Consider the following 26,261-nt stretch of genomic DNA (forward strand, 5'->3'; position numbering starts at 1 on the left):
ATTTTAAATCTGCTTATAATTTTATTTAAATTAAAAAAGGTAATAAATAGAAAATAGCCTTTAAAATAAAATATAAATTATTTAAATACTTAGTTATACCCTTTAAATTAACTAATATACTTATAGTATTTTAATATATAATTATAAATATACTTTAAGAATATCTTAATATTTTTATAATTTACTACCTAGATAATATCCTTATCTTCTTTAATATAAAAAAAGAATATAAAAAATATATTTATAAGGTTTTAAAAGTATTATAAGATATTAATATACTTATTAAACCTATTAAAAATTACTTCTATTAGTTTTAAGTAACTTACTTAGGATATAAAATCTTATATAATAAAATTAGAATAAATAAATAAAAAATTATAATAATTACTAAATAGAAACTACTTATATTAATAAAAGAAACCTAATCCTTCCTAGGATTTACTAATTATTACTAATAATTTATTAAAGACTTTAGTAAAATTACTATTTCTCTTATTAAAATTACTAAAAAGAATAAATAATTTTAATAAAATAATAAAATATAAAAAGCTTTTAAAAAGCTTAAAATAGTAATTATTAGTAAACCTATCTTAATTATATTTAACCTAGATTAATAAGTTAAACTTAAAACTAATACTTCTAACTTTACCTTAGGAGGATAAATAAGATAATAAGATAATAATAATATATTATATCTTATTACTTTTTACTCTTATAAGATATATAAAGCAGAGCTTAACTACCTTATTTATAATAAGGAATTCCTAGCTATTATTAATTACTTTAAGGAATTTAGATATTATTTAAGAGGAAGTAAGTATATAATAAAAGTATTTATAAATTATAAGAATATAGCTTACTTTATAATAATATAAGAACTAAATTAATAATAACTATATTATATTAAATACCTATATAAATTTAACTTTATTATAATATATTATAAGGATATAAATAATAAATATATAAATACTATTAGCTAAAAACCTAATTATAATATAAAAATAATTAAACTAAGGAATAACTCCTAGAGTTTAATTAAAAAGGAGAATATTAATTTACTTAACTTATTAAAATAATAATAAAAATAATTAAATAATAAACTCTTTTATTAAAATAAGATTATGACTTTTTTTATAAGTTTTATTTATACCCTCTAAATAAATATTAAGAAGTTATAAAAATATTAAAATAACTTTAAGACTAAGAATATAAGTTTAAAAAAAGAAATATAAAAGATATTATTAAATAATATAACCTATGCCTAAGAATAAAGGCTTAGAGATATAAACCTTATAAATAATTATAATTACTACTAATAATATAATAACCTTAGGACTTAATTATAATAGACTTTATAATTAAATTACTCTTATTAGAGGAACCCTTAACTAGAATTATAATAGTATTATAGTTATTATTAACTAACTTATAAAGTTTTTTTATTACCTATCTTATAGAGAATTAATAGATATAAAAGAACTTTCTTATATTTTTTACTAATATATTATTAGTATATATAAGTTACCCTTAGAAATTCTTTCTAATAGAGGACTTATATTTATAGTAATATTTTAGTAATTACTTATAATATAACTTAAATTAAATTACTAACTTATAATAGTATTTTAGCTATAAGTTAATAAATAAACTAAATAAATAAACTAAATACTTAAATAATACCTATAGTATTATATTAACTATAAATAAAATAATTAAGTTAAAAAACTATTAATAGCCTAACTTACCTATAATATTATATATAATAAAAATATAAAGCTTATACTAGCTTATATTAATTTTAGTTTTATATTAAATATATATTATAATATAAAACTAGAAAAATTAATTAACCTAATAGTTATTATTAAAAGTAAAGATATATAAGATTTATATAAATATCTAAAGATAAAACTTAAATTTATTAGAAAATATATAAAAAACTATTATAACTTAAAATAATTAAAGGGATTAACCTTCTTAAAGGGAGATATAATTTACCTAGCTATAAAAAATATTAAAATAAATTAATTAACTTATAAATTAAACTATAAATTTATTAGACCTTATAAAGTATTATAAAAGATTTTAGAAAATAACTATAAACTAGACTTACTACTAAAAGTTAGGCTTTATTTAATCTTTTATATTTTATTACTTAAATTAGTAGTAAATATAATATAAGTTAAAATAAGTAATAAGCCCTAAGAAATCTTAAGACTTAAAATCTATAAAGTAAAAGCTATTAAGGATACCTATAAAATAAATAATTAAAGAGAATACCTTATAAAATAAAAAAACTACCTAGAAAGTAAAAATATATAAAAACCTTTAAAATACCTTATTAATACCTAATAACTCCTAAAGAATTTCTACTAATACTAAAACTAAAAGAATAATTAATAAAAGCACCTAAACTAAGAAAATCCTATTTAAACTACTTAGTAATAGTAAACTAATCCTAAAAAGTACTATTTATTATAGTATTCTCTAATATAGCTTATTTATTTTATTTTGCCTTTTTTAATTTATTTATAGAATTAAGGCTATATTAAATTATATTTATACCTCTTACCTTTACTTAATAATACTAATATTATAAATAAGTAATTTTAGTAAATTAAGTACTTATTATATTATAAATATAAGTAGATTTAGCCTAAAGGTTAATTAGTTTATTTTTAGCTGCCTCTTCTTTATATTTAAGATAATACTTTTTATTAATAATCTTTTAAGCTAATATTATATTAGTAAAACTTATAAAATAATTTTATATTAAATAAATATATTAGCTATTATAAATAGTCTATAATTATTATATAATACCTTAGATTTAATATAAGGATTATAATAATTTAATTTTACTAGATTAAGAATATATAAATCTTCTATCTTTTAATAAATATAATTAAAATAAGGCATAATAGGATTCCTAAATATTATAATAAGAATATAAAGAGATTTTTAGTTTTTAATAGAAGTCTTCTTAGCTTTTACTATATAATTAGATATCTTAGGGGATTATAGGATTAAAATTAAACTTACTAGGAGATAACTAATAGAAAATATATTAATTAGGCCTTAAGGATAAGGCCTAAGGGAGGGGAGAGATTATATTATAACCCTAATAGTTTTATTATATATATCTTATATTTTCTACTAATTACTATATCTTCTATTAAAGATAATTAACACTAAGACTCTATAATTAAAGCTAATTTACTGCAAGTAATACTAATCTATTTAGATTACTACTAATCTGCTAATAACCTTACTAATTACCTAAATACTACTTTAATATATAGATTATATTTATTTATACTTTTATAGATTCTAGCTTATTAGCTATTAATAAAACTTCTTTATATTAATTAAGCCTAATATATATTAAATCTACTATTAAGAGATATAATACCTTAATAAGCTTAGTATTATGCCTTATATAATCTGCTAATAATAAACCTAGCATGGCTTAGTTTATCTACAGTTAGAAACTAACTATTACACTTTTAATACCTAAATTCCCTTAGGCTCAAGCAGGCTTCTTAACATTAATAGTATACCTATTAGCTCGACCTAATAGTAGCCAGCTTAGTAAGCTAAGTTAGGCATAAAACCTTAAGAAATATATAAAAGGGTAAGATATATATTTATTAGTATAATTTACCTCCTTTAATATTATTTAAAGATTAAGTATAGAAATAACTAATAAACTTAATATAAGATTATTAGTATAATTTATAATATATTATTCCTAGTTATTTCTATACTTAATCTCTAGATAATATTAAAGGAGGTAGATTACACTAATAAGCATATATCTCACCCTTTTATGCATTTCTTAAGGTTTTATGCCTAACTTAGCTTGCTAAGTTGGCCACCGTCAGGTCGAGCTAACAGGTATTTGTTAAATGCAGATAAACCATCAGCATGGGGGTACCGCTGAAAACATGCCACGTATATCTTTGAAGTGTCGCTGCGCCGCCACAGCCTCCATGGTTCAAGAATTTATTGGCCCTTGACAATTATCAAGGGATGATACATACGCAAGTGAGAAGCCGACCCGCATGGTGGACTAATCAACAACTCAATTTCCCTGTGATGCGTCACGCGACGGCGCCATGCCGTATTTGTATTCATGCGAGCATCTTAATGGGCCGAGCGCTGGCTTGCATCTTTATTTCAGCTTTGATGGTTTGCGGACTAGCTTCACCTTGGACTAGCCCCAAAATATCAACTGGCTTTTCAGCCAGCGATTAAGTGCCGAGGCTGCACAGTTGTTCAAGACCACGTCGATGGCGAAATGCCTCGAGTTTCCTAAATGAATAGATAGAGTATAATCCATTTTGTTTAGCACCTCCGTTGTAGCTGTAAATAAGAGGCAGGAATTAACGAGTCAGAAGCAGAACCTATGTAGCGTTTAGCCAGTCAGTAATGTTAAACAACTCTACGTCTAGATAGGATTTAAAGTACCCAAGCTAATTTACCGAAACATTGGTCTAGACCACGGTGGCAAATTCTTGTGTTAAAGCTAAGCTTATTTCACGGCTTTCAATAGTCTGAGCGCTAGTCCCGCTACGATAGAGGTCCCACCACCTATCAGCGCTAAATGCACTGCAAGCTGCTCGAATGTTGGCGCCCCTTAGGAATTTCAATTTCCCTCCCTGGTAATCGTTGTTGTACATTTTGGCTATATTACCTGGCCACATCACTTTTAGGTCTTGGTCTATTGCTTCTCTTGGCTCTACCTCTTTGTCCTAAAAGTACGGTCAATTGTTTTCTTGTCAGTTTCAAGGTCTTGATCAAAATGTCAGACGCCGGTGGAGATCACGTATCGCAATCCAAGCCATATTCGGAGGCACGGACCAGAGAACGCATTTCAGGCCCTGAAAACTCTTCAAACCACCACAATTGCCCGCCTTCTCTGTCCATCAATGCCAACCGACAACCCATGTCCAGCGATGAGGAAGATGACAATAACTACTTCAGTGGCCCTCGGGATCTTCAACGACACTCCAAATGGCCCCTTATCCTACAGCTACATGGGTCCATCATGCCCTCGCTGATCCTTCCGCTCTTGCTCGTTGCCTGCTGGGCAACTGCTATTACTGTCATTTCCAAAATGGTCCATGACCTGAGCGTTAACTCTGTTCTGCTCACCATTCTCGGTTTCGTTGTCGGTCTGAGCCTTTCATTCCGATCGTCTACTGCCTACGAACGCTATGCTGAGGGTCGTCGATACTGGGGAACGTTGGCCACTGCATCTCAGACTCTTGGCCGTATTATCTGGATCCATGCTGACGATAGCGGTGCTGGCGGCCAAGACCCTCGCGAACTCCTTATTAAGAAGCTTGGGGCCTTGAAACTCATTGCCGGCTACGCTGTTGCCCTCAAACACACGCTCCGCTTCGAACACTGCGCCAGTCAACCTGACATGCAACCCTACATCGCACACCTTGATACGTTCGCTGGAAAGACAACCGCGCCGACCAAGCGGGTCACAAACTTCAGCAAGTTTGCCGGCGAGTACCTTGGTCTCTCCTTTGCTCAAAGTGATCCTCGAAAGCACCTTAAGAGAGCCGAGGAGCATCAAGGAAACCTTCCTCTTGAGATCTTGAACCACCTGGCAATAACTCTCGACTCCATTATCGCGAACAAACAATTACCAGTCTCAATCCATCAGACCATCGCTTACAATCATCTTACCACTCTTAATGACGTTGCAGTCGGTTGCGATCGTGTCCTCAACACTCCTTTGCCCGTCGCATATACCATTGCCATCAGCCAGATTACTTTTGTATACGTCATGCTATTGCCGTTCCAGTTGACTGGCCCACTTGGTTGGATTGCTATCCCTGCTACCATCACAGCGGCTTACATTATCTTCGGCTTGTTGTTCATTGGTCAAGAAATCGAAAATCCCTTTGGTCGTGATGTCAACGATCTGCCTCTTGATGTCTTTTGCGAACAGATTGCAAACGATCTCGACATCACTGCCTCCTTTGACCGCCGTGCATCTGATCACTTTCTACTAAGAGGAGCGCCACTGCACCCTGTTAGCTGTGCTGTAGGCCATACTTGGATGGATCGTAATGAAGAAAAACTCAGAGAGTCTATTAGAAACAAACCTCATGTTCTTTTCAGTTGGCGGCGCCAGGGTGTTGCTAGGTTATCTGCTCGAGACAACGAGACTAAGGAGGTGGCTAGAGACGTGGTTTAATGTGGTAGGGTGTTCCAAAAGTGGTGAGATGCTTCAGTGGCTTGCCAGCGTGATAATAACTAATCTAAGTGGAATGCCGTTCGGAAGCAAGGGGAAAAAGGCATCGATGAGCAAGTATCGGTCTGTTGGTTATTGATATCTAAGTTTTTGCTAGTAGGCATATTTTATTAGCCGACCGGTAGGGCTTTTAATTTACAGTGGAGCTTACTATAAGATGTAGTATTTTAGCTGAGAGGAGATAGGTTCCTAGTAGTTATAATAGTGGTTTCTATAGCAGAAGAACTAGAGAGTCCTATAGTGATATTAATAATAATAGCAGCGAGGATAAGGTCAGAGTTAAAGTAGTGCTTATATTTTGAGATTAGTATACTACTTAGATATATATCAGCACTTATATCGTTATAAGCATAATAATTAGATAGATAGTAATAGCATATCAGAAAGGCTGGTATAAAAAAGTAGGTAGAGAGTTGCTAATACGGTAGTCCGAGGATAGGTAGGTATTATTTCCTAACAGGGAGCAGATCTTAATTAATAACTCCACCTAAACGCTTTAAGGGCAGGTTACTGAGGCAGAGAAGCTACTAGATTAATTATCTGTAGGGTTATAGGAGAAGATTAGCTAGATAATTAACTTAGATTAATTTAGTAATAATATAGCATGGCTTAGGGCAGTCTAGTTATTTACTACTAACTTAAAAAATAGCTAGCTTTAACCTTATTATAATAAGGACTACTTATAATTTATATATTAATTAATAAATATATTACTACTACCTATTATAATTTACCTAATCTTTAACTCTTTTAATATATTATATAATAGATTATCTTTTAATACCTTTTAAGTTAATATAATAATACTTAGAAAGATTTTAAAGACCTTATTATAAAATTAAAGTAACAAGTAAAGAGGTATAAAACACCTTAGATATTATATATATAATAAGTATATAAAACTATTAATACTATTTTAATATTAGATATAAACTATTCCTATAATTAGAATATAAATACTAATTTAGTTTAATAATAATCTACTTAACTTTATTATTTAATAAATTAAATATAAGGATAGGCAGAATCTCCTATTAGTTTATAGACTTAAGGGTAAGTAAGATATTTAACTATTTCTTAAATTAAATATTAGGTAGGATCTCTGCTTATTTTATAGGCTATATATCACAGCATAGGCTATAATACCCCTTAAGATCCTATTTTCTAAATTATTAGTAAGACTTATTAATTTATTTAACCTTTTAGTAAGGCAGGATTACTAGCTAAGCTTGGTATAATTATTATTAGACTTCTCTACTTAGACTATATTAGAGAATATAAACCTATTTTTTTAGTATTTAGGTTAATTAGTACTATCTTAGTTAATTAGGCTTATTTTATTAAAGTAACTTATATTAGGAAATAAAGTTATAAAACAGGGGAAGTATAATCCTTTTTTAACTACTAAATAAACTAGAAGATTATTAATACTATAAGTAAAAGCACTATAAAACCTCTAATTATACTATTAATAATAGCTTTAATATTATAGTTACTAAGAGGAGGCATAAAGGAAGACTTAAATAAAGACAAAGAAGGAAAGAAAGAGAAAGGTAATATAATAGAAGAAATAAGCTTAGTTAAAATAATTTATAAATTAGAGTTATTATAGGTTATAGTAATTAAGCTTATATTTTTCTAATTATTATAAATAAAGGATATACTTAAAACTTAGGTCTTAAGGGTTAATATATATTTATAATCTTAAATTTTATTAAAGTAAATATAAGTTTAGTTATAAGTAGTTAAGTCCTTAATACTAAAGTATAATTTTATTTATTAATAATATATTTTATAGGATTATAAGGATACTTAGCTTATTAGTAAAAAGTATAATTACTTATATAAATATTATTATAAATATTAGTATTTAATATTACTTCTTTCTTATAATACTTAAGGTAATACTTTTATTTATTAATTTCTTAAGCCTATTATATATTAATATTATTAAACTTATTTAAAATAATTAATAAGTATATATATTAAATAAGTATATATATTAAATAAGTATATATATTAAAAGTCTTAGCTTATAACTTTTAAATTTATTTAAAGAAATAATAAATTATTTAATTAATTAAATTACTTATTATATTCTTTTCTAAGGGTTTTAATTATTATATAATATATTTTTATATTATACTTAGTTTTATTATATATATTATATTATTAAATATTTAATTTAATTAATTTTCCTTAATTATTACTTTTAAATAATTTTATTAATACTTATATATTAATATTTATTTAATTAATTACTTATTTTTTTTCCCCTTATAATTAGCATTATATAAGGCTATTAAGCTTTTTTAACTTTTCTATAAAGGCTTAAATAATAAGACCCTTATAATAGGCTATTATTATAGAATTTAAAATTAAATAAGGTTTATCTGCCTTAATAATATAATTATTACTTTAACTAAGTAGTATTAATACTAGCTCTTAGCAGCTAGGTTAACCTTTTTCCTTTATCTTACTTAAAGAATTAATCTTTAAATAACTTTTAAAATATATTATACTTAATTTATTTATTATAAAGTATTTTCCTTAAACTAACTTTTAGTTATACTTACTAATATTAATTATAACTATTAATATAATATTTATTATATATAATAGCCTATAGCCTAATTAGGGCTATTATATAATTAATTATAATCTTATTAATATAATTAAACTAGTATTAAAGTAAGCTAAGGGTAAAAATTACTATATATTATATAAAATAGCTAAAGCTATTAAGATAAACTTCTCTTTAAGGAGTAAATTAAGCCTAGTTAAAATAACTATCTTTAAATATAGCCTAATTAGCTTAATTAGTTATATAAATCTAAATTACCTAGGTAATATAATATCTCTGACCTAGCTAGCTAAAGAGCTATTTAGATTAAAGAAGCTAGAAGAAGCCTTATAATAAGGCTAGTCTCTTAAGGCAGAAGAGGTAGCTTTCCTTACTATATTTATAGGCCTAAACTTAGCCTAGTATAAAGAGTGGCTTAAGAATATAATTATTAAGGCCAAATAGGTACTTTATATCCTCCCTCTTATATAGAAGTAAAAATAAATATAAGGTAAAGGCAAGGTTTTATAAAGGAATTAGGTTAATTTTATATAAGTTAGTTAGTAAAAGTTAAATTAACCTAAAGTTATAACTCTATTAATTAAATACATATAATAAGATATATAACTAATTAACCTTATATATAAGAATAAATAAAGTTAAATTAGTAAAAAAGCAGTAGTTTAAACTAGGAAGTATTATTATAATAACTTCTTAAAGTTAATTTTAAGAGCTTAAAATCTCTTATAAATAAATTAATAATTATAATATATAAGAATGCATTATTAAAAACTAAGAATTATAATCTTTAAGATATAAATAAGATATTAAGCTAATATTAAAGGGTAAAAATAATTAAATTTTTTTAAAAAAAGGTAATAATTATATAAGAAGTATAATAAGTAATTAATTAAATAAATATTAATATAGAGGGGCTGTAAAAAAGATAAGTCTGAAGGCCTAAGTGCTAGTTAGTATAAGTCTGTAATGGCGTCTAGTAATGGTAGCTTAGGGGCTATGACCCATTCCGGCCAAAAGCCTGCTGGAGATTATGTCAAAATTTATGAGATTCTTCAGAGCAGGAACACGTCAAGATCCAATCGGCATGCGGAGTTTCTATTATTACTGGCGGACTTAACATACTCCTGGTTTGCGCCGAAAAACCGGTCAATCTGGACATATGTCCGCCAGGCCTTATATCCACCCTAAAGTATCCTCTTGGCTACTGCACTGGCCTGCCTTTTCTTAGCAATGGATATCTACTTTGAAGTTGGGTTCTTCAGGCAGCTGTATGGGTTACTGAAGTCCTTTATGGGCAAAGTTAATAATTTGTATTGGTTAAACTATATCACACTTTTAGCAAACTAAGCGACTAAGGGGAAATTCATAATAAGTTGACAGATCTCGATATCATTTAATTGGTAGACGAGAGCTGCGATAAAGGTAAATGCAAGGTTTGTACTAAGTGGGTGAGGACTTTAATTTTCTGCGCCTAAGTATTAAGTTTTATATTGTATGGTGAATATCTATAATAGCCTGAGCTTCCTTTACTAGTTCTCAATTAGCCTACCTATGCTTGACAAGTTATATGCATGCAGTTATCCTGGAGGGGCACGGTCATTGTCAACACGCAGACGTTAGCGCTAATAACTCCAGACCTATCAGAGATATGACTTTTTTGAAACAGATTCTAAAGTCGCCCCTTTGCTAGTGTACCCATCATATCAGCCATGCTATGGCTTTATTTTACTCAAGCAGTTGCGCAATTGTCCTTACTGATATCTCATGAAGGCCTCTAACTGCTCCGCTGATGTAGATATGTAGATCTTATTAGGACTAGATAAGATGGGTTAGCTAGGGCTGCGATTCTTGCGCCTACGGACGAACGATTACTACTTCTGGTGAGGCCTGACCCGGCCTGCGAGGTACCTTTAGCTGTTTGACTTAGGTTTGGGTTTAGGAACTCTTCCTATGACGCATCGAGCGTGCGGGCGTTACCTGCTTGGTTACGTTACGTATGGACATATTGACCTCTACCCTCATTAGGGTATGACTACAACTAATGAACTGTTGAAGTGGATGATCTTTACCCATTAAGTTCCGAGAATAGTCCGCCCACTTCGGCCAGAAGCAACTAAGTGAATACACCCAAACTTAACCCTGTCATTGCCTGGGCCACGAATCGGCCCCTCGACAATAGCTGACGGAGGATGGCTAGCCTGAGCTGGGCCGCACTGACGTTCACAGGTGGAAAGAGAAGAGGAAGCAAGTCGACTGGTTGGAATCTCACACGGCCAGGTAAGCAGCTTGCGCGGCCCTTTAAGACCTGGGCCGACATTACCCATGCCATCTGGGTATCGCCAGATAAAGGCGTCAATGTCTCAATTTTACATCTTGAAACCTGTCACGTTGTATTTATCTCTGAGAGTCCTATGCGGGAAGGATATCCTGGAGTAGAAGTGTCTTGATTACCGCCCCAACCCACCACGCATACAAGCCGGGACGCCACGTACCCTGTCAAGGGTTATCTTGATTGGCACTGGCTAAGTCTGTCGTAACCAATGTCCTATTCCAGTCCCTGCACAAGTGCTGTAATTTCCTTTCCTATACGCTCTACTAAATCTCGGGCTTCCTCCTTATCCATTAGTCGTCCTTGCACGCGGACACCAAACCCAATTGTGTCTGTTAGGATATCAGGTGCAACATCAATGTAAACATTCTCTTCAGGCAAGTAGGATATATCGAGCTTGGATATAGACGTGCCCGAGCTATCCTTATCGTAAAAGGGCTCTGATGGTATAAAGTCGGTAGGTACACCTATCGGGAGATGCTCCAACAAGCTCTTCGGTTGGTTTGACTCTGGATCGGTTTCCGTAGCTTGGGATATGGGTTGCATCCAAAGTAGGTTCAACCACACATTAAACAAATGCAAAGATGTATACTCAGTGCCTTCTCTCCAAGAGACTAGAATATCACGTAATGAACTTTGTTCGTACGGTACTCGTTCTGCTAGTATAGCCTGGATCGATCGGGCCTTTTCACCAACTCGAAGAGACTCAGCCTCCCCCTCAAGGAAGACATCTTTAATGGTGAGAGGAGTGACATTCAGACAAGGGCCCGTCATATGATCGATATTGTTAAAAGCAGCTGATCGACCAGTCTGGTATAGACCCAGTGTTGGGCTTGACAGACCAGTATGTCGAGCAATAATACGAGAGACTGCGAGGATGACAATGCTTTGAAAAGAGACATTTGAGGATCGGCAGACTCTATCCAAATGACCAAAATCCTTAACTGCCTCCCAAACACCAACAAACAACTGGCTGTTCTTTTGAGACATCTCATATTTAACCTTGACGCTGTCAGAAGGTTTAATGAGGGTGGGAACGCTGTGGCCAATTGCCGAGCGCCAATAGGTAGCCTCATCCAGGTCCTCCAATGACTGCAATGTGAACTCAATAAATGAAGGAAAACTGGGTCTGGATGTCGGCTTTACTCTGCGGTAATGACTGGTAAGTTCATTAACAAAAAGAGGCATCGTCCATGCATCATATATGGCATGGTTCATGAGAACATGGATTCCATCTCTGTCGGCGCCCTTGAGAAGGAGAAGACGTACAGGCGGTGTCTTCAAGGATGACGGATTCAACGCAGCCTCTCGTGCCTGAGCTATGGCGAGATTTTCTAGACTTTCCGCAGAGGTTATGACCTGAAATGTCCCGTCGTTGCGGTCACATTCGCTCAAGACGATCTGAACGACTTCAGAAGGCGAGATAGCATAAAAGCAAGTCCTCAAAATGGGATTATTGTCGCGTAGTAAAAACCAAGCGTCCTTCATAGTTTCCATGTCGATGCGCTCTGAGCATGAAAATGGCCATGCGGGCTCGAAGAGTGTCTGCCCTGTCTGGAGCCATGAAGCAAGATGATACATTTGGCCACTGAGGCAGGGAAGGATTTTGTCAATCGCATTTGGCTTCATTCCCAACTGCACAATCACATCCTTCTTGACACTTCTATAGTCCTTGATAAGTGACTGCTTACTGGTGTTCTCCTGTGGCATATCGTGGATGCGTAGACATATGCCACGGAGAGTGTTTCCCTGAAGGATGTCAGAAACCCCAGCTTTGAAACCGGCCGCGCGGCACATAGATGCAACCCGGATCGCAGAAAGTGAGTCCAACCCAATGCTGAAGATGCTTGTATCTGGTTGAATAGCCTCAATGGACACTTTGGAAACTTTCGACAATATGTCTCGGATGACAGGCTCACGAGACGGCCCTGGTGTCCTGATCACCGAGACAGCACTGTCAGAAGACGACCCAAAGCTGAGGGGTAAGCTCTGAAGCTCGTCTGGAAATATTGTCACACATCGTAAGGGATGCTGAATAATATCGCAGAATGCTTGACTGAAGTCCTTGAGAGCCCGGTCGAGATCCCTTTTAGCCATGAATTCTCCTTGGCACGAGGCGCGAACCGTGATTGCTTTGTCTGTTTGTTCAACCTCGGTATTCATCCTGTACTCGGATTTGGGAATGTAGTCATCCGTGACATAAGGCATCCAAATTTTGCTATCCGTCAGGTCATCTTGCAATGGCCGAACACTCTTCTGGAACACAAACAATGTGTCGACTAATGTAGCCGCACTTAGAACCCCCTTGCATCTCAGAGACTTCTGTACCTCGTGCAAAGGGGCATGCTCATGGGCCTGTGCCTCAGTAGTGAACTTTTGTATCATCTGAACTTTGTTGCGATTACTGATGAATTTAGGATCAAGCGTCACCCTCTTCGCCACTGTGTTGAATAGAGGTCCAACTACGTGTTCAGCCTCGAGTCCCAACGATGAGCGCCCAGCGAGGACTTGACCAAATGCTATGTCTCGTTTCCCTGTCAACTTGGCGAGAACCTTGGCATAGGCAAGAATTGCAACACTCTGCACCGTCACTTCTATCTCTTTGCATCTCTCGAGTATTTCCGTCATATCAAGCTCAACCTTTGCTTCAGAATAGAACATCTCTGAGCATGATTGGTGATGAGAGGATGATGGCAGCGGTTTGGCTTCATAGCCTTCGAAAGTGCTGGTCCAGAATTGACAAGCCTTAGTCTGGTCTTGTGATAGGGAACGGACTGCGGTCGCAAATTGTGGTCGCATTGGTAGCGAGATACCTTGGTAGGCTGAAGCTAGGTCGTTGAAGATAAAAGGCAGCGAGGCACCATCATAAAGTGCGTGATGCATGATTATAACCAGAAGGCTTTCTTCACCCTCACTGACAATCACAGGTTGAATTGGTGGTGTTGAAAAGGCCGATTGTGTATCCAATCTCACCTGTTGCATGACCGCTTGAGCGATGTTGGTACCCGGTGGAACAGATATTTCCTGCCAACTAGCTGGAGAGTCGCTGTGAACGGCGCCAACCCAGTAAAAGTCCATCTCCAACTCGGGAACGGGATGGAATGATGTGCGCAGGATATCATTGGCCATGACCATAAGTCGATAAGCTTCTTTCAATCGATCAACACCAGTCGACTCCGTGAGCCTTACGATGTGAGGATGAACATAAACAATCCCTTTAGATTCAATGGTTTGAGTGATCATAGCAGTCTGTAGTGGACTGCATTTGAAGACTGACTCAACTGTGTCGTCTGAACTGAGCGGTTCCAATTGAGATGTAAGTTCGTCGAGCAGGATATCGTCATCATAATTGGACCGGGGCGGGCTCGGAACCTCAGCTGCGGCCTTCTCAACAACACTGTGAGCCAATGCTCCAATGCAAGAGAAACGCATCACTTCAGCCGGCGAAGCAGAGACCCCCGCATCGCGAAGCTGGCTGGAGAATCGTATGGCGGTTACGGAATCCAGTCCAAGACTCAAAAATGATGCGTTCCTCGATATCTGCTGGCCTTCCAGACCACAGAAACGCTTGACAAGATCGCAAATCTTAACCTCTAGGTTCGACCACGGACGAACCTCCCAGTCTTTCTTGATTTCCGTTATGGCAGTAGCACTTGACCAAGAAAGATTGAGAGAATTAAGGGAAATAGATGGATTCGATACCAAGGCGGATAGAATCAAGTTCGCCTTTTCCATAATATCTTGGGCATCCTCTGTCTGGCCAAAAGATGATGTGAAACCACATGTCAGGAGAACGCGCTTGTTCTTCTCATCCGCCTCCATCTCTAGGGCAAGAGGATACTCTGAAGGCATGTTGCTTTCCATCTCTTCCCATAACCCATGACTCTGACCCGGGGCAGATTTGGTGAACGAGAAGAGGCAGTCAAAGATGGGGCCCTCTGCCTTGATCCACCGCTGGATATGTCGCAGAGATGTATGTTGATAATCTAGGGCCTCAGCATTACCCTTGTGCACATGTTTTACAACATCTTCCACGGAAGATAGGTTTTCCATGTTGAGTCGGGCAGGGATAGTGGCAATGCATGGTAGAAGAACAGAGTTTGCTCCTGCGACTGGTACCACCCTTCCAGAAAGTACAACACCGTAGGTCACATCAGATGCGCTTACTGCATCGGCCAAAGTCAGAGCAAAGACCGTCTGAGCTAGTGAAGATAGTGTGGATTTCAAGCGGGCCGCGCAGCTCTCGAGCTCAGGGAGAGATGGCGACAACATCGTGGAGTGGACATGCCGAGTAGAGTCTGATACGGGTTTCTTGAAAATCGTTGGTCTGCAACCAGCAAGTGTCTGACGCCAGTACGACTCGGACTTTTCGATATTCTGGGAATAGACATGCTTGATGAAGGCCTCAGGTGATCCTCGCTCAGGCGGCGCCATATCTGGTAGATATCGCGCGGCAAAGTCTTGGAGCAACATACTAAGTGATACGCCGTCATAGAGACCGTGATGTAGCGAGATAAATAACGCAAGTGGTTGCCTTGAAACCGTGGTAACTGCGTGCTGGATGCGAAGAGGTGGAATAGACATCATGTTGTTCGTAATATCCCAACCAATTGCGTTCTGGCGATCCTGGAAGTCTGCCATGGCCACCTCCAGGTCATCGTATTGACTCTCAGTCCAGTCGCCGCTGTAGTTAGGCTCAAGTACGACCTGTACAATCTCTGACTGTAATGGAACAAAAACCGTTCTCAATATTTCAGTTTCCTTGACAGTATCCTGCCATGCGTTTTGGAGACGGACTGGATCAGCAGAAGGGTTCATCTTCAACACGATATGGTTGACGTAGAGACCTGAATTGCTATTCATGGATCGAGCCAAAAGACCCTCTTGAAGGGGCAAACAAGGTCTCACGGATGCCACGGGTAACTCATTCATGTTGGGTGTTTGACTTTCCAAGAACTGGGATTCCAGATTTGAGAGTCTACTCTGCACTTCTGAAGATGAAACTACTTCTGACGGTGGGTTTGAGGTCCATGGAAGGCGAGCGAGTTGTTCCACAACAGGGTTGCTCATAACAAGTGCCACGGAAGCGGATAAGCCAATATGTCGAAGGCGGACAGAGAGATTGATTGCACTTAAGCTGTCGATGCCAATCTCGAAGATGTTGGTTTGTGGGTAGATCACGGACCGGTCGATTGCAAGTGTTTGGTAGATGGCATCAGCGACAGCCTCTTCTTCTGCTGTCAATTCTCTGTCCTTGTTCAGACCATCGTGCGCCGCCTCGTTTCCACAGAAAACGTCGGACAAGGGGAGACTTGCGAACAGCTCTTGCAGTAGCTTGCTGTTTACCTTGTCCGACATGGCAGCGAAGGGTATGCGGTTTACAGGAAGTACAATTTCCGGCACCATGTAACTGGGCAACTTCTGGCGACAGGTGTCTTGGAGATCCTTGCATAATGTGCTGATGTCAGCTGGGATGATGGAGATGGGATCCTTTGCGTTACATCTCTGAGATCCCAGGCGTGCGATGAAGGAGACAAGCTGCTGGCGCGCAAGGCCAGGGTGTTTCGCAATAAAAGTGACGACGTCGATCGAGGCTCTGGAAGACGTCCTCAGAACCTCGGAGACTTCGCCCAACTCGAGCCGTTGGCCACGAATCTTGGTCTGATCATCACCACGCCCAAGGTACTCAATGCTGCCATCTGCCATTATTCTTCCGACATCACCAGTCCGGTACATTTTCTTTTGGTCAGGCCCTATAACAAACCCTTTGGCATCGGGTCTATTCAAATATCCTTTCCCAACAAGATCTCCGGTGAAGCAAAGCTCACCTGTCTGCCCACGGAGAGCATAGTCGGGGGTATCGGGAAGAAGAACATGACAAACACATGAAGTCAAAGGAAGTCCAATGTTGCGCAGGGTGGTGTGTTTATGGACCGGTGCAAATGAACATCCAATCGTCAGCTCAGTAGGCCCGTAAGCATTCATGATTGCCACTTGACTTGAAGAGCCCCATGTATCCAAGACTCTCTGGGAGATCTTTTCTCCCCCGACACTCAGGAGTCTAAGACTTGGGCAATGTTCCGGGCGGATATCGGCCTGATCGAGCAGGGACGGAACGAAACCAGCATGGGTGATCTCCAACTTGTCAAGCGTCAATCTCAGGTCGTCCATCAGCAGTGGCCGTGCACCAGTAGATGTTGCCATGCCGTGGCGCCATGGGAAGAACATCTCAGCTATATGGGGATCAAAGGCTCGGCTGGCCTGGCCTAACCAGCGTCCCTTGCCACCCAGCTCGAGAGTAGCTGGCGCAATCCGGCAGACGAACTCGGAAAGAGACTCGATGAAAGAAGACAGATTGGCTCGAGAAATCATTACACCCTTGGGCTTTCCGGTCGATCCAGAAGTGTAAAGAATGTATGCAGTATCTTCAGGGTTGGCAACATAGGTTCTGTTCTCGGACGAGAAAGCAAGAAACTCTTGTTGGACTGATGGCTCATCAATGCATACGATTCGGCATTGGCTCGGTGCGCCCTGAAAGGTGGAAGCAAAAGCCGTCTCAGTGAACAAGATAGAAGCATCACCATCCTCGATCAGAAATGCTTTGCGATCATCTGGAAGTCCTTCGTCGATAGGAAGGTAAGAGTTGCCAGATTTCATGATTCCAACTAGTACAGGGTAGGAGGCAAGGTTTCGTTGAGAGCACAGAGCAACCGTCCGGTTTTTGATCCCACAGTGGTTAAGATAAACTGCAACTCGATTTGCAGAAGCGTTTAGCTCACCGTAGCTCATCGAAAGCTGCTTAACTCCGGCTGCTGTAATTGACAATGTCTCCTCAACTGCTGTCCACTCAGGATGCTGTCCAGCGATAATCTCAACCCAATGTACTGGACTCATGTTTGCTGACTCCTTCACGGCATCGCTTGGGCTAGGGGCCGAGATTGACAACAGGCCCTTTTCGATGTAACTAGGAAGAGATTTGAGAGGCACATCCGGGTTGTAGAGCATTGCGCCAACAAGGGCATCGATCTGGCGGGTGAAGATGGCCAATTGCTTCGAACCCATAATGGTGTTCAAGGACGATGCTTCAAGGATAACCGTACCATCGGGTTCCCGGAACACGTTCAAAGCCATGGGGTGCTCAACAGACAGCCCAAAGTCATCTACCTTGGCATCCCAGATAGTTCCAGCTGAGGCAGCCATGAGATCTACTTCGTTGGTGGCATGGAATGTAAATACACCGGGGTACAGAGACTCCCCTCTTTCTTTCTTCAAGAGCTTGCGGATGACTTGTGCGTGGATATGACGATGCTTCTTGGCCTTCGTTGACAAGTGATGCTGTTCTGCTAGAACCTCCCTCACTGTGCCCTTTGAGTTGAAGGGCATGGGCAAGACTGAAATGAAAGGTCCTATGGTACGATCGACATCTGCATCCAACACACGATCCGATAGTGTCTCTGCAAATACTACACCGGAGCTTCCCAGGTAACTCAATAGCACATGTCCAAAGGCTGCCCGCACAACAGATGCAACGGATGAGACACCGAGTTTAGCAGTCTTGTCCTCGAGTTGAGCGGTGGGAACCGACAATGGAACTGTCTCCGTGATGAATCTGCGAATCTTGCCCCGCTCGGGACTAGTTCTCTCTCCAGTGAGGTCCGGCCATGAAGGTAGATCAAAGTCGGCATAATCGGAAAGTTCCTGTTCCCAGAATTCCTGCGCATCGAGAGACGCTTTCTTGCTTGGGAGTAGGAGGGAGAGAGCATTCCGGAGTTGAGGTCTGTTGGGTGCATCAGCGCCGTATGCACAGCAGACATCATTCATGATGTATCCAAGCGACGTGCCGTCATACAAGACATGATGAATAGAAAATATCATAGTTCTCTCCTGACAATCGTCCATGATCGTGATGGCCCACGGTGGATGCTGGAAGTAGCTTGACTGATGTCGGTCCTGGAGTGCGACAATTCTTCGATGCAAGTTCTGTTGATAGCTCTTGCTTTTGCATTCAATATAGTCCCAGTCGACTTCATGTTGCTCTAAAATAACCTGGAGGATACCGGAATGATTTTTGCAACCAAGGATAGGCTTCTGAAGGGCGGCAACTGGAATAAAACAGGTCCTAAGAGCCTCATTTCCCCGACAGACAGTTGCCCATGCCTGCTTGAGTTTGCTAATGTCGACATCTGAGTGAAGACTGAAGGAATGATGGCTCCAATACATCTCAGAAGTAGTCAGTGTTTCACCAAGAAAGCTTTCTTGAATTGCCCTTGTGGGGCAGACGAAGAAGCTCCCTGGTATCAAGGCCGATACTTCTCGTTGCCATTCCCGATTGAATTGCTCGAGATCAAGCAGGTTTCTTGCCTGTGAAGCTTTGGACCATGAACTAGCCACTAGTACCAGATCTCTGACAGTTTCGCATTGAAGGACGTCCACGACGGGGAGGCTGTATCCAGCTTCGTTCAAGCGTGAGACGAGACGTATAGCTCTGATGGAGTCGATGCCCAAACTGCGAAGCCTGCTCGACTCGGTAAAAGAGGCCGACGAGATATTGGACAGCAGTGAAATGTTCCGAATGACAATATCCTTCACTTCATGATCAATCTTATCAGTTGGCTTTTCGGGATTCTCTTCCCGAACATTGCAAGCTTTCTCCCAGCGGTCCACGTCCAAGCCAACATACAGAGCCTGAAGGGCGCGTCGATCTGCCTTGGCTGACTGCGTTTTTGGGATGCTCGGAACAACAATGAAAGTAGACGGCTTCATATGATCTGGTAGAGTGATAGATGCCTCCCTGATTGCCGCGCGAGCGATTCCAATCGCAGTGTCGTTCAAGAGGATGGTCGGTACTGCATCGCCAGTCTGGACAGCTTGTAGTGCAGCGATGAAAGCTACAACGGCGTCATTCGGTCGGTCAGGACGATTGAGGACCATGGTTTCAATGGATTCGGCTAAAGGGTGGCACTGGCGTAGAGAGAAGCTAATCTCACTAAGCTCAACACGAATGCCGCCAAGTTTGACAAGGTCATCTGTTCGACTGATGTATTCTAGCGAACCATCCGAAAGCATGCGAACAAGATCTCCCGTATAGTAGAGAGTATCGTTTGCTTCCTCATTCCACACGTACTTTTCCTTGTTTGTCTCGGGCTGTTTCAAATACCCAGGAGACAGCTGGGGACCACCTAGTGCCAACTCTCCGACAGCATGCTTCATAACGAACTTCTTGTCGCGGGTTACGAATACGGAAACCGACTTCAAGGGCCAGCCAATGTTTCCGCTCTTGATGTTCTTGTGCTCGTTCCCAAACTCGCGAAGGGTAGAAACAATCGTTGCCTCGGCCGGACCATATGTGTTGAAAGCCCTCATGTTCTGTCCCCAATCATCAGCGACGGGCTGCGGAAGCTTCTCGCCAATCATGGTGATTGTCTGTAGAGTCTGGAAACTGCTTCTCTGAAGGCCAGCCGAGAACGTAGGGGTAAGATGAGCATGAGTCGCGCCGGTTACGTTGGCGAGTTCCACGAATGAACCAAGCATCACCGCTCGGGGCGCAGAAATCAACACTCCGCCTGAGCTCCATGTGAAAAACAAGTCCTGGATGGAGACGTCGAATGTAGGTTGTGAGAATTGGAGGCATCGCACGGGCTGTCCATCTCGCGTTCCGGGAATAGCTTCAATCAGAGCATTGATACTCGTATAAGCAGACGAATGGTTGATAGGTACACCCTTCGGAGCACCAGTGGTACCACTCGTCCAGATCATATACGCCATATTAGTGGGATCAGTGATGGGTGCGTCACTAGCTCGGGCATTCATATCGCGCTCAGATCCTCGCGTGAAAGGGAACACATCGATGGGTATAACGCCGTTGGGTAGAGCCTCCTCCATTCGAATCGAGTCAACAGACGAAATTAGCACGAGCCGTCCTTCAGTTCGAACAATGAGCTCGTGGCGACGCTGGGCCGGGGAAAACACATCGACAGGGCACCAAGCACCACCAGCCTTCAGAGTACCCAAGATGGCCACGTATAGCGCTGGGCTCTTCTCGATATGGATAGGAACAATAGTCCCTGTCAATGGTCCCAAGATAGATACCATATAGTCTGCAAGGGACTGAGCTTTCGCATTGAGCTCCGCATAAGTCCAGCAGACGTTAGCTGGGCTGCCTTCGTCAAGTAGGTTTCCTCTAAAAACCAGAGCATGGTTATCAGGGTTAGACTTTGCATGAGCTTCAAACTGAGAGTGAATGAGGGTATCTGGCGCAAGGTCCCGAGACTCAGCTGGATCGATGCAGGACCGTAGAGACGAATCACTCATAAAGCAGTTTCCTAGGAAGCTCTCGTCCGGTTGCTCGAGAATGCGAGAGATAATGAGGCTCATCTCACGAAGCATCAGCTCAGCAGCATCACAATGCATGCATTCGTCATTGAAAGTAGCCCTTAGTACTAGCCGCGAGTCACATCCCGGCCAAGCTTCCACCATGACTTTGAAGTCATTTGCCATGGGAGGATGATGAATCGAGGTCCAGAGCCCCTCAGATGCAGACCCGACGTTGAAGTCCTGGTAAGCCAGGAGTGTGTCGTAAGGAAGCCGACCGTCTGTTGTGACTACCGAGCCAAGGCGAGGTTGAAGATGGGACAAGGCTGCAGCATTGGATGATACGAGAGACTCTGCGACGGAGCGGTTGGTCCATTCGGATTTGCCGTCGTCTAGTTTGAGGCGGATGGGGATGGTGGTGAATGTAGGGCCGATACAGTTCTCAGTCCGAGGATCCAGTCTCCCGGACACTACACTTCCAATCACGATATCTTGTTCTGGTGTTCCAGAATATCCCAGCATTATGGAAGCCCATGCCGCTTGGAGGACAGACAGAGGCGTCACACCCATGCTCTTGCATGCTGCCTTTAGCTCCCTGCACCCGAAATGAGAGTTGACCTCGACCATATATGTCTTCGGGCTTGAGGATGGACGACATGGAGTAAGTGATGGGAACGCGACTGGAGAGTGACCTTCTAGATGCTTATTCCAGAACCGCGCAGTGGCCTCGGAATCAGCCGAGTAGTGATGATGTACAATGTGTTCCAACGACGTGCGCTCTGGCACAGGCCTGCTTGCGTAAGCCTCGGTGACATCTTGCAAGAGTATCTGCAGAGAGCCACCATCAAAGATACCATGAAACATGCTCAGTACAACAGTGGACTGGGTCTCAGATGAGACGAGAGATATATGCGAGGCATTCATGCCAATATCGATTTGGGTTTCGGCGTTTCGACAGGCCCGCTCAACAGTGGCATGATAATCGCGGTTTCCCAAACCAACGCTATATGTGCTCCAGGCAGGTTTGACAAAGTCATCCCTCGGCTTGAGGATGCACTGAGCAAAAGGAGACATGTCATCATCCAGATGGCAGAAAACTGTCCTGAAAGAGTCGTAGCTACTCATTACGGTGTCCCAGGCTTGTTTCAACTCTCCGATGTCTATGCCGTCACGAATTGGCATGACTGAATGGTAAACATAAGCCGGAGTTGAACCAATTGTCTTGTTTGAGCTTCGCAGGAAGCTGGCGAGCATTCCTGACTGAGTCGCTGTAGTTGGTAGCACCGTCTGAATTTGGCCCTCGCGGACTCCAAGTCGCTCGGCGCAACCTGATAAGTTTCTTTCAGCGAAAGAGCCAAGAACCTTCTGAAGTTGCGATTCATACACAACGCTCTTAGAGTCCAAGTCTCGGGGTTGAGAGGCGAGCGCAACCTTGGCTACCAACCCTTTGATAGTGCCAGATTGGAGGACGTCTCCTACTTCCAGCCCGTTGATGGAGTGATCTCTCAATTTCTGGAGAAGACGCACAGCTCCAAGACTGTCCAGTCCAACCGATGCAAGTGACGTCTCTAGGCTGATGGCAGAGCTTGGTTCGCCGACGGCCTCGCCAATCGCTGCCATGAGAAGACTCTGAGTCGAGCTCTGCAAAGAGTCGCAGTGGGGATCCAGCTCGTCCATGGTGGTTGGTAGACAGTGAGTCTCACTTGAATAACTGAACGATTGATCTATGCCTGATGCCAGTATCTCAGAGTGGACTTTCTTGCGATCGACTTTACCAGAGCTGGATCGCGGCAGACTGTCTAGGAAGATGTATCTCGAGGGTCGCATGTAGGCGGGCAAGAACTTGTCGCTGTTGTGGCAGCAAGTGTCAACAAGTCTCTGTCTTTCATCTGATGACTGCATATTCGCCACGATGCAGGCAACAATCTGCTCACTTCCTTCTCGGGCATCGCTCACTTTGGTGATTGCAGCAACTAGCTCAATCACTCCAGGCACAGTGGATAGTACCGACTCAATCTCGCCTAGCTCGACACGACGTCCACTCAGTTTGACTTGATCCAAGCTGATTCGCCCAAGGAACTCGATAAGCTGGCGGCCAGACTTTTCCCAAACAATCCGCGCCATATCACCAGTTCGATACAGTCGACCATACTCTGCACTTGAGACATAGGCCTTGGCCGTCTCTTCAGGTCGGTGCATGTACCCCTTGCTAACTTGTGGGCCGCCTATGGCAAGCTCTCCGACAAATCCAGTCGGGATCACCTTAGGTACTTGGCTCTTATGGTCCAGTACAAACAAGGAACACGTTGGAATGGCTTCACCGATGATTGATCCCCGAACTAAGTATCCAACTGGCGCCAGAACCGTGCAGTTGATGGCAGCTTCAGTGGGTCCGTAAAAATTGGCTAGCGTGTACGGGGTATCTGGTGATCGCATGCCAAAGTTCTCAATCACCGTTCGATTGAGCCTTTCACCCATACACCAAAGGGATCTCAGCGTCTGAAGGCGAGATGGCCGTAACAATGCAGCTAAGCTGGGAGTGGCCATCATAATGGTTGCCTGAGCTTCGTTGATTGTCCCTTCCAGGTCTGTTAACGTCAGGTCCCGTGGTGCGGCGCATAGCGTTCCTCCGTTGCTCAAGGTGACAAATATTTCCATAATGGAAGGATCAAAGGTTGGTGCTGCAAACTGAAACCAGCGGAAACGGCCATCGTTCCGATCTGGAAGAGCAATGGCTGTTGAGTGGGACGCGATCGAGCAAGTGGCTGCCAAATGAGAAATTTGGACTCCCTTAGGTCTTCCGGTTGATCCGCTAGTGAAAAGCAAATAAGCCAACGCACTATTGGCAATAGGTTGTGGCTGGAAGCTGCATTCTGAATCTTCACCAGACATGTCTTGGTTTGACAGGGTTTTCCATCTAGATATCTCCGTGACATCAATCCAAGTAGTCTGGATACTTTGGCTGGCCCATTCATCTGGCTTTCCACCGATACCGAGCACAACAGGAGGCATAATGTCCTGAATGAGCTCGCGTATCCGTTCAAGAGGAGCATCCATGGGCAGCGGGGAGAATGCAAGACCAGCTTTGAGAATGGCAAGGTAAGAGATATAAAGCTCGGGAGAGGTTGACATGTAGACTGGGAGAATGCATCGACCCGCTGCAATTGTGTCGTGAGATACGAGTTTAAGCAGGAGGGAAGCTACATGATTGGCCGCAGAATTGAGCATCCCATAACTCAAGACCTGATGTCGAGTGGGATTTCCTTTGGTTGAGAGAGACGAGAAGAAATCCAAGGCGGGGGAGTTTGGAGCTGCGGAAGCCCAATGCTCAAAGCCAGTATGGAGATGAGTCGCCGAGGTGGCGATATCCCAGTTACTGCTGAATTGAACAGGGGGTTCCAGCACAGGGGGGTGATTGACAAGAGAAAGCTCGGGACCAATTTCATGAAGAGATTCAACACCAGAAACAATTTGCGAAATGAAAATCTTGAGCAGTTGCGCAGCCGCCGGTTCAGGAATGTGTTGAGAAGGGTAGGAGATATTAGCTACAGCTTTGTTTGCTACTGCGCTTGGTCCAATACACAGAACAAACAACTACCCCAAGGTCAGCCTAAAATACAATAAACAACAAACTGAATGAGTGGCTCTCACATCTTGTCTTTCCAGCACAAAATTGTCACCGGAGCTGGATTTGCGCAAGTCCAGAGCGAATTGGATCTCATTTTCATGGCAACACGACATATCCAACTCATCCCAGCTTACCGAGATGGCTTCATCCTCATGCTCAGTGCTCCAATGAATCACGGCCGAGACAACTACCATGGAGGCCAATGATGGGTCGGGACCTGAATCGCGGACAAGGATGAAAGCCACCTCTTCTGCACCAGTCAAGCCCGACACAAATCGAGCATAGGTCTTGATGAGGACTTTCTCGTTGGAACCATCAATAGAGCATGGGATGTCTATTACCGGTGCGAAACCCCTGACTTGTTTCGCAGAGGAAGCCAAATAGTGATCAGCAGTGTCGAGTGATGGCACCTTCGTGGCTGGAGGTGCCCCGACAAGCTGTTCATCGGGTATAATTGGTGTCATCTTTTTCGTACAACAAAATTGAAGATCAAGATAAAGCATGTGATTTTTTCTTCTTTTACAGCAAAAGCAGAAAACATTCGCAGTCACTTCAGAATCCTAATTTCACGTTCTTGTATGATTATATAAAACTTTCATAATCTGTCTATGCAAGGTCGACTGACATTAACAATGGCCGTCTTGGCACGGTTGAAACAATTACTATAGACACGCCGGTACCGGTAAAACTGATGTTATCTTGTGAACCGCGTTGTATTTATCTGCCTGCGCTAACTATAGGGGGCTATTTTCCCTTACATCTTGACCGTTAGATATTTCCTTAATTATTTATATAATTCTACTGTTTAACTGAATTAAGCAGGGAAAATCGGGTTTTATGTCGGTCCTAGCTAATTATATCGCTGTAAGTTACTAGCTGCCTAGCTGCAATAGGGTTAGCTAATTAGACCCTCTATAACCCCCGGTAATGCAGCTGCTACACCCGGCAAGGGCTAGGGGTGCCTCGGAGGAGCCCGCCTTATTGAGGGGCCGTTTTTGGTGGCCTTTACGGGTTTTGAAACCCACTGTCTCCCGCGTTGCCTCGTGTGGACCCCTTGGTTCCCTAATCTTGCATAGAAGTTCCCGACTATTCTCGTGCCTGTGCTTGGCCTTCCCCCATCGGCTCTGCGAAG

At 40.7% G+C, this 26,261-nt stretch overlaps 2 protein-coding genes across 2 annotated transcripts; one reads left to right on the forward strand and one right to left on the reverse strand.

Annotated features, from left to right (window-relative positions):
• The first annotated feature begins 4,668 nt into the window (after window positions 1-4,668).
• On the forward strand, window positions 4,669-6,544 carry FOBCDRAFT_233067 (Bestrophin, RFP-TM, chloride channel-domain-containing protein). Its single transcript, XM_054707297.2, has one exon. The coding sequence runs from the start codon at window positions 4,808-4,810 to the stop codon at window positions 6,218-6,220; it is 1,413 nt and encodes a 470-aa protein (XP_054563272.1). The 5' UTR covers window positions 4,669-4,807; the 3' UTR covers window positions 6,221-6,544.
• A 4,862-nt stretch (window positions 6,545-11,406) lies between these two features.
• Window positions 11,407-25,593, reverse strand: FOBCDRAFT_145897 (ferrirhodin synthetase; the record flags this gene model as incomplete). The annotated part of the gene is made up of 2 exons (XM_054707298.1): window positions 11,407-25,095; window positions 25,153-25,593. 2 exons carry the CDS (start codon window positions 25,591-25,593, stop codon window positions 11,407-11,409), a joined length of 14,130 nt encoding a protein of 4,709 aa, XP_054563273.1.
• Window positions 25,594-26,261: the final 668 nt, after the last annotated feature.

The sequence above is a fragment of the Fusarium oxysporum genome, chromosome X, assembly GCF_013085055.1.
Source record: "Fusarium oxysporum Fo47 chromosome X, complete sequence".
Classification (NCBI taxonomy): domain Eukaryota; kingdom Fungi; phylum Ascomycota; class Sordariomycetes; order Hypocreales; family Nectriaceae; genus Fusarium; species Fusarium oxysporum.